Source organism: Mastomys coucha, unplaced genomic scaffold (genome assembly GCF_008632895.1).
Source record: "Mastomys coucha isolate ucsf_1 unplaced genomic scaffold, UCSF_Mcou_1 pScaffold13, whole genome shotgun sequence".
In the NCBI taxonomy this organism is placed as follows: domain Eukaryota; kingdom Metazoa; phylum Chordata; class Mammalia; order Rodentia; family Muridae; genus Mastomys; species Mastomys coucha.
Genome location: NW_022196895.1, coordinates 27587296 through 27597235, shown reverse-complemented (window position 1 = coordinate 27597235; position 9940 = coordinate 27587296). Strand labels below are relative to the sequence as shown.

The window sequence follows — 9940 nt, the reverse complement described above, 5'->3', positions numbered from 1 at the left end:
TTTGCCAAGGCACAACATAACCTAATTCAAGAAATGTCAAGTTGCCCAAAATGTTAATTATACCTTTAAACGAAGGTTCATGGCTTTTGAAGGGAATACGCACGTCAGAGTTCTCTTCTGAACGTCCTTAGATTCTAGCATTCAGTTGGGAAGAAGGCTCAGGAAGAAGCCATGCAAAACTCAGTCAGATGTAACGAGAGTCACCCAGCCTCAAGACCTCAAGAAACTAATAAAAAAACAGGTAGTGGTGGGAATCAACAGAAGTCATAACGGGGTAGGGATGTTCAGGGACAACGCTATGATCTCCGTTACCCAGGTTGATACATCAGAAAAAAGAAAACTGTTTATAGTTGCCTTAGAAAAGTTAAACATTTGATTCCTGTGTCGTTGAGGGCAGGATATATTCACATATGAGGTTGTCTTTGATTTGAGCTTTGCTAATAATGTCTGCTGTGGTGACCCACACAGCTGCAAACGAAGCTAGACTGAAGGCTACTCTTGCCCTCACACTGGGTTCCCTTGGGAAGGGTGAGCACCTGGGCGAGGGGAGTCAGCATGTTGCAACAGGCCGAGGTCATCCGTGGCTGCTGCACCGCTCCGAGCATCCCTGCTAGCAGAGGACACACCTTGCATCTCCCCGGACCGGGCTCAGCAAGCATCCTTCCCCCTCCATCCACCGCGTCTCCTTAGCAACCAACTTAGGAAGAAGCGCCGACAGGCGGAGTCACGTGCTTCTAGGACTTCCGGGTTCGAGCCGTGACTTCCGGTTGTCAGTCTCCAGACGCGCAGAGGCTGCGGCGGGGACGCGGTGGAGGCCTGGGCTGGCCTCTCTCGTCCTCGTCCGCCTATCCGAGATGCATCCGCGGCGCCCCGAGGGCTTCGACGGCCTGGGTTACCGGGGAGGCGTGCGGGATGATCCGGCTTTCGGCGGCCCTTTCCATGCCCGCTCCTTCGGATCCGGCACGGAACTGGGCCACTGGGTGACGACGCCCCCGGACATCCCGGGCAGCCGCAACCTGCACTGGGGCGAGAAGAGCCCTTCGTACGGCGTGCCCTCCGCGCCCCCGACGCTCGAGGGTTCAGTGGAGGAGCCCTTCCCCGGCGGCGGCGAGGGCCCGCGGCCAGGACCGAGCAGCGGTGAGGGGTGCGGGGCCCGGCCGGGCGGGTGGGTCGGCGGACTCCGGAAGCGCGCGCAAGGCCCGCCTTGGTGCTTGCACACGCTACCACACCCTCTGCCCTCCTTTCGTCCTCTGCCCTGAAAGGAGCCTCCTCCGCACGCGATTTGTGCTCGGGGATCACCTCACTAGGTGACATCTGCATAGCCTAGGGTGCATGGGTCCAGGAACGTTACCACCGACGGCCTGAAGCAGGAATGAAAGAAATATTATTTACTGTTGTCAGAATTACTTTGGCAGGTGGATGTTCTTGATTTAGTTAAGTGACTCATAGTGGTGTTTTTTGGAAAGACGCTTTTTAGTTTAGGCAGATTGGGGTTGAAGCTTGGCTCTACCAGTCATAAATGTATCCAGCCCCCCCCCGCCCTTCCTCGGTTTTCATCTCCTTAAGACTTGTCGAGTGACTGATTATTTTTATGAGAGCTAAATAAAATCAATAACAATAATGTAAACGTGCCCAGTAGAATAATTAATCTTTTCCTTCACTTACCCTTTTCACCACAGGAGTTCTGATTTTAGATCCTAAATCCACACCTCTGAAGTTTTCCCTTCAGACCTAAAACCTCCACTTAAGAGTTAGCAACACTTAATATAACTTGACTTTGTAACAGTTGCTTGTTAAGGAATGTCATAGAGCTTCAGTTGCAACACTGCCTGAACTATGTTTAAAATCTGCTTTCTTAAAATGTAAATGCCTGTCTATTTTCTGGAAATAACAAACTGTATCATTAAGTATTAAACATTCTATACATAATCGTGCTACTCATTCCTCAGTTTTTACTTGGAAGTTTAGAAGTGTGGGGTTGAACTGGAAGATCCTAATTGTTAGTAAGAACAGGAAGAGGTAAAGAAGGTTCGGTGTGTCGTCCCGTGTCACTATTTAAGTGACTCAACTAAACTTTTGGCTATTATCTTGTTTGGTTCATAGTCTTGTTCTGGTCCCAGAATAATGCCGGAGAACTCCTTTTTGAATGAAGCTATAAATGAAATGATTTGAAACACAGATATAATTGCTATAAAGTTACCATCTTAGGCAGTTAAGCTTTTATCTTTTCTTAAATTACATCTTGATGGTTCAAGTGAGGGAAACTTGCTCACACAACCAGTTTATTTTGAAGCCCTTAGCAAGTGAGTGACTATAAGTTTGCCAACAAGAAGAGCCTCACATTAAACCTTCTTCAAATATCACATTTTCTTTAGTATTTGTATGTATAAACAAAGTGCTTCAACATGACAAAATCTTTCTTTCTAGCTTGCATATCTTTCAAGGTGAAGCAGGTCGCTTTCCCCAGGAACATGCTTACATGGGTAGTTCCTAGAGCATTCTCATCACAAAGGACCATTGCTTCATTTGAAAGGACAGGGAGGAGAGAATGGCCTCTTGAGAATATTGATATTTAGTGTCTACTCCACTGGCTAGATTACCATTAAGATTTTGGATTCCTTATTCAGGAGAGAGACTTCTATTTTGACATGTACATAGGAGTTTCCAGCTGTTAGCTTTCCAGCAGTGCTGTGAAAGAGAGCACAGAATGTATCTGGGGTCCTACCACACTGTATTGAACAGCTATTCTTAACTATTTAAAATGTAAGGTTGTAAGAGAGAAACTGTGCTTAACCTATATTGGTAACATTTACTCTCAGGTTAACTATTTGGGGATATTTTATATGCAATTATAGTCCTTCAGTAATAGATGACTAATTGTACAGCATAGGCAGTCAACTACTTAGTGAATTAGTATGACCATCCATAGAAAATTTTAGAATGATTATAATCAGAAACTATAACTGGCAGTGCTTAGGTTCTATCTGAATACTAGTTTGACATAGTCTACGCATGGTTTTAGCACTTTTTAAGATAGTTGTCTTTGATAATAATCAAACTTACATTTTTTTTTTTTTTTGTAAACAGTCACAACTTACAACTCTCCTGGATAGCAAGCCCTTGTGACAACAGTCTGTTGGAATGAAAGAACAGTTGTTCCTTTAAGAGGTCCATACCTTGGAACTTGCCATATGCTCAACCAGAGTCGTTCACTATTTAAACTGACTCCCTATTCCATATCAGAATTTGAGGTTTAAATGAACAGCATTTACTCTAAAATCTTGGTTATCACAGTAAATATAATATTGGTTATGATAATCTTATTCTTTTTATTTTAGAACAGTTGAATAGATTTGCTGGATTTGGTATTGGACTTGCAAGGTAATCTTAAGATTTTTTTTTACTTATTTTGTTTTTCCCTTAATTACAATATTAAATATTAACATTTTTTCCTTTAGGTTTTATTAACAGATTATATACTTATATAACAGATTATATACTTATTCCTTGTAGGAATTCATATTTAGAATCTATAACTTGATTTTTAAATAGAGATAGAAACCAGTCATTCCATTGCATAAACACAAAATAATTTTGTAATGAATATGATAGTTACTTTCATTAGTGTATCATAATAGGATAGTATGTAATCTTCCTTCTCAAAGTGATAATATGATTAACATTTTCCCTAGACATTGCAGTGGTATCCAGGTAGTTTTACAGCATAGAGGCAGGATTTTTGTTTTTAGTAATCATTTGGTGGTCAACCTCCTTTTTTGGTTTTGTTACTGTTTATAGTGATCATTACAGCTATGAACATTCATCAGCCTTATTTATGGTATTATGAATAAAAATTTCATAAATATTGGACTTGTGTACTGTTTATCCTCATTTTAAATATCTTAACCAATAAAATGACCTTATTTGCATATTAAAATCTGAGTGATATTAGTGTCAGCATAGATAAAAATTATATTTTCCATCCTGCTAATCTTTTTAGCCCAATTCTTTATGCTTAAAGCTTTATACCATTTTATATACTGTTAATATAAATATATATGAATGCATATGTCACTTTTAGAGCTTAAACCCATAGCTGTAATTATTTTGCAGAGAACATATTCAAAAGAAATATTTGATGCATAAAGTAGTATTTAACATGGTCATTAAAAATCCTACGTCTTGGGCTGGAGAGATGGTTCAGTGGTTAAGAGCACTGACTGCTCTTCTGAAGGTCCTGAGTTCAAATCCCAGCAACCACATGGTGGCTTACAACCACTCATAATGAGATCAAATGCCCTCTTCTGGAGTGTCTGAAGTCAGCTACGGTATATTCATATATAATAAATGAATAAATCTTCAAAAAATCCTATGTCTTAATACCAAGTACATCAAAATAAGAATTTCTAAAATGAGGGTCTTGAAAGCAAATGATTCTTCATATGAGAATTTTGTTCATAGGACATTTTTAAAAAGGCAAGTTAAGTGATGTAGCATTTCTCATGTCAAGAACAGTATTTTCATCTTTGTACTATAGATAATTTATATATTTACAAATTTGTGGATCTAGATTTCATTTATATTAAACTTATTGTTGGTATTATTTACAGATATATAGGAATTAAATCCTCTTAATTGTAAAAATGTAAGAATAACTTCGGGTATATGTATGTTATAAATATAATCTGTATACAGACATTACATATATGTATATACATATATACACACATACAAATTATTTCTGTACAGTCTCTTTACAGAAAATGTGCTGGCCCATCCTTGCATTGTTTTACGCCGCCAATGTCAGGTAAATGTAATTTCTTGGATTCCTGAGACAAGCTGAATTCTAATTAGAAGCGCAGAATTCTGATAAAATGACATGAAATTGTGTACCATTATCCTATGTGAAATACTCCAAATGTATAAAATGTCAGTTTTCAAACTTTGTAGCCTTCAAACCTCTTCAAAATCCTAAAAGCTTCTTAGAGGGCCCTGAAGGGGCTTTGTTATCTGGATCATGTCTGTCAGGAGGCAGGATTTCAGAAACGAAAACCCATGTTCATAATGATCTAGTTTGTTAGAATAAAAGTGCATTCATCAGATAGTAACAAATAATCTTTACAAAATTTTTTTTTTTTTTAAATGTCTTTACTATCTGGAACAACAGGAATCAACTTCTTACTTCTGCTCTCCCAAGTCAGTCTGATGTAGAATGTTGTTTTAAAAGAAGCAAGAGTGTTCAGTCTCCTGTACATGATATCTTTGAAAATAGTAATATTTTTATTCTTTTCAGATACTGTGCCTTCTGAAGTTAACACTGGAACTTACTAAGTGGTGGTTTCTTAAGGGTTATGTGCAGTGTGAAATCTGAAGCAACCTAATTTTTTAAAAAAACTCTTAAATTAAAAGGGTCCTTATATTGTAATTTATATCCACATGTGATTATTTATCACTCTGTATTGGTTATTTGAAAAACATTGATTCACTGACCTTCGTGCTCAGGTTGTAAAACACTGAATCATTGCATACCAAAATTCATCCCCATTGAGAGAACCACTTAGCGCACAAGAAGTCTGTAATCACTGTATATTCTTTTCTTTTCTTTTTTTTTTTTTCGAGACAGGGTTTCCTTGTATAGCTCTGGCTGTCCTAGAACTCACTCTGTAGACCAGGCTGGCCTTGAACTAAGAAATCACTGTATATTCTTAATGAGATATATATTCCCACAAAAGCTTTTTAAAACATTTTATTAAAAGGTATTAATTATACAAAATGTATAAAATATGACATTTTCATACATGTCTATCATGTCCTTTGATTTTTCTTGTCTCAGTACTTTCCCTTGTCCTTCCTCCCACCTTCTACTGGTCTCTTTCTTATTTCTAAATAGTGCACTTCCTGCTTTCATGTCCTTTATTTTCTTATTATTTCTTTAATTTACAAAAAGCCCTATATTCTGTAGATGAGAAAATATATAATATTTGTCTGGGTCTGGCTTATTTTGCTGACTCAGATCTCTTAGTTCCTTCCAATATATATTTTCTTTGTGACTGCATAATAAGTGTGTGTGTGTGTGTACACGTGTGTGTGTACATGTGTGTGTGTGTGTGTGTACACGTGTGTGTGTGTGTGTGTGTACATGTGTGTGTGTGTGTGTGTGTGTGTACATGTGTGTGTGTGTGTGTGTGTGTGTGTACATGTGTGTGTGTGTGTGTGTGTACACGTGTGTGTGTGTGTGTGTGTGTGTGTGTGCCTACATGCACAGTAGTAGTTCTGGTTTAAGTATTCACGTGGACCTCTGTAGTGCCTTCCACAGCAGCTGTAGTGAATGCGTTCCTTCTCACAGTTACCAGCACTTGTTCTGCCTGTTTTCTTTTTTTTCTCTTTGTTTAAGATTTATCTATTTATTATATGTAAGTACACTGTAGCTGTCTTCAGACGCATCAGAAGAGGACATCAGATCCTATTAGGGATGGTTGTGAGCCACCATGTGGTTGTTGGGATTTGAACTCAGGACCTTCAGAAGAGTAGTCAGTGCTCTTAACCGGTGAGCCATCTCTCCAGCCCCCCTCTGCCTGTTTTCTTGATTATAGCAGCTCTAATAGGGGTGAGATGGGACCTTGGTATGGTTTTGATTTGTATTTCCCTGGTATATAGAGAGTTGTTTTTCTTGGCTTTTTGTATTTTTTTCTTTAGATAATTTCTTTGGATTATTGGTGGTTTTGGTGTTTAATCTTTTTAGTTCTGTATATGTTCTGGGTAGTCGGTTTCTTGTCAGATGTCTCACACTGTGTAAGCTTTGTTTACTTTGCTAAACAGAAGCTTTTTAGTTGATGCCATCCTAGTTGTCAATTCATAGTTCTATTCCTGAGTTATCAGAGGCCTTTCAGAAACCCTTGGCTTTGTCAAAATTTTAAAGTTATCCTTTGTGGTTCCTTGGCCAGAGTCAACGTTTCAAATCTTATTAAGGTGTTTGTTCTTGGAGAGAAGTTGATTCTTTTTTCTTTCTTTTTTCTTTTTTTTTTATATGTATATGAGTGCTCTCTATGTATGTACACCTGCACACCAGAAGAGGGCATCAGATCTCTTTGTGTTATGATCCACCATGTAGTTGCTGGGAATTGAACTCAGGACCTCTGGAAGAGCAGCCAGTGCTCGTAACTGCTGAACCATCTCTCCAGCACCCTACCCCCCTTTTTCTTTTTCCTTTTTTTAAAACAAAACAACAAAACAAGCTCACTTTGTTAATTTACAAGTACCCATTTAGTCTGAGTATGTAGGTGAATGGCTGAGCATATAGTAGGCCCTATGTTCATATATCAGTGCTGCAAAGGGAAGATGTATATCTCAAGTGTGGAAATAATAGTTTGTATGAAAGTAATACTTTGACAGGGTATTTTTAAAAAGATAAAAACCGATGTTCTGTGTTTAAAAAGAAAAGTGTCTAAGTAGGCTGCAAATACATTGTATAAGAATTTTACCTCGTGACAACCATCTTCCTTCTGTAACACAAAATGTTAATTAGAAAGGGGATATGTACCTATAGATTAGGATTACTTAATTACCCTTTGTACTTTTTCACCAAGGGTATTCTTAACCGAAGATTGTTTTCCTTCTTGTGAGTATCTACGGTGAAAAATATAATAGAAAAAATGCACCTGATTCTTCTGCCTTGATTATTCACCATTGCTTTTATACTCATAGCATGTTATCAACAGTGGAAAAGGCAAGTGGTGCCTGAGGAAAACTAAGGGAATATTTTGAACTTGCCAGGCCTCTGGTAAAGTAATGGAGCTCTCAACAGGAACTGACTTCCATTGTAGCAGGTGCTATCATGTAACTTAAATTCTTTGTAAAATAATTTTCTCACATAAGACAATATAAATCAGTACAAATTAGTCTGTTTATGCTTGTCACTGAAAAATAAGAAAGCATAGAAAAATAACCACTTAAATAGTATTGGCAGTTATAGATGCTCTAGAGCAGTAAAATTCATATGTATGTATTTAAATTATGGTGATATTACACCATAATCCAGTATACATAAATTTAAAATGTTTAGCTGGTTTATAATTCATCCATTGATCCTAACCTATAATTTAAAAAATGCTTGGCCAAATGAGTATGAGTATGAGATTTAATTCCACTTCCCAAACAGCAAAATCCTCTTTACAGTTTTCATTACTGGATATTTTATGTACTAGTCTACATATTACAACATTTATATCACTTAATGCTTATTTGAAATGCTTATTATTTGACTTTAGAACTTAACTGTTAGGTTATGCTGAACTTGACATTTTTGTGGCCTTATTATTTCTTGACAAAACAAAAATATTGTATATTTTTACAGGTCAATTACCATGCTCGGCATTACCATCTCACTCCATTTTCAGTTATCAACATTATGTATAGCTTCAACAAAACTCAGGTGAGAATCTATTCTATTAACACTATATATTTAAACTGTTAAGCATTAAAGTAAGAATTCTCCTTTGAGTCTTTCAGAACTTTACTTAACTCAACAAACTTGCAAAGAACTATGCTAAGTCCCAAGAGTTTAGCAGCAGGTATGGTAAATGGAACCAAGAGATTTATGATTTAGTCATAGAGACAAAAATGTCAGTAGAAGCTTGTGGTCCAGTGTGTGGTTTAGTGGGAGGCTATAAAGTACTGATTAGTAGATAGGAAAGAGGTCCACATCACACTTACGGGCTTCTTAGTTTTCTCAATGCCGTAACAAAATCCCTGAGAACATCAAAGGAAGGAAGGGCTTATTTGATTTGAAACACTATCATCATGATGGTGAAGACATGGAGGCCTGAGCTCAAGGTAGCTGATCACACTGATTGGGAAGCTCTGGATGCTCAAGACGTGATGCTGCCAATCTTCAGGGTGGGTCTTTCCTCTCAGCTAAGCACTCCTAATCTGTTTACAGTGAAGATTCACTATGACAGCTAAGCTTGAGTCCAGGGTACGGTGTGGGAAAGTGGTTGAAAAGAGAGTTGTCAGAAAGTCTGCTTCTTAATGCTGAGGTAATGGTTTTGTATGTTGATATTCAAAGGCAAAAGTAAAAAGAGTGGTTATGATTTGGGGACTGGATATAATGCAATATAATAGAAGCTTATAGCAGAGGTTGAGGGTAAGAGAAGGATGAAAAAGAGCCAGAGAAGTAAGCAGCGTCATAAAGGGCCTTCTGTGGTCTGTGCACTTTATTCTAAGAACTACAAGAGAACCACTGAAGATGTGTTACAGCAGTGATTCTCAACCTGTGGATCTAGAGCCCTGGGGAGGGGTCTAGCAGCCCTTTTGTAGGGGCCACAAATCAGACAGCCTACATATCAGATATGCAAAATATGGCAAAATTATAGCAATAGAAATACTGTTATGGTTGTGGGTTAGCACAGCATGGGAACTATGTTAGTGTGTGTCACTGTGTTCGAGTGACATGGTGAACAGACAGTTTGTATCACAATTTAATTTTGTTGTTGGGGGTTTCCTTGTGTACTCTGGCAGTCTTGGAACTTGTTCTGTAGACTAGGCTGTCTCCTAACTCAAGAGATCTACTTGCCCCTGCCTCCTGCTGGGATTAAAGGCATAAGCCACTACCTAATTAAAATTTAAAATTTGTATGTTTGACTTCTAAGAACTTTTCCACATAAATGTTTGTGATCATATATAAAAATGTATATGCAAGGATATCATATTTTAGAATTTCATATAATAATGAGCCAAAATAGTTGGGCAGAAGTGCACTCTCCTTTAATCCCAGCACTCTGGAGGGGAGACAAGGGTGGGTAGATATCTGAGTTCGAGGCCAGCCTGGTCTATAGAGTGATTTCCAGGATAGCCAGGACTACACAGAAAAACTCTGTCTCAAAAGCCAACATAGAGAGAGAGCGAGAGAGAGAGAGAGAGAGAGGGAGGGAGGGAGGGAGAG

At 38.3% G+C, this 9940-nt stretch overlaps 1 protein-coding gene across 1 annotated transcript in view; it reads left to right on the top strand.

Moving 5' to 3' along the window:
* Nucleotides 1–756: 756 nt before the first annotated feature.
* Nucleotides 757–9940, top strand: part of LOC116087810 (solute carrier family 25 member 46) — a gene marked incomplete at its 3' end in the record, with an annotated part of 25739 nt that continues 16555 nt past the window's right edge. The window contains exons 1-4 of the mRNA XM_031366365.1: nt 757–1137; nt 3339–3381; nt 4750–4807; nt 8354–8431. Coding sequence (XP_031222225.1) covers nt 855–1137; nt 3339–3381; nt 4750–4807; nt 8354–8431 — 462 coding nt within the window. The remainder of the gene's footprint in view (nt 1138–3338; nt 3382–4749; nt 4808–8353; nt 8432–9940) is intronic.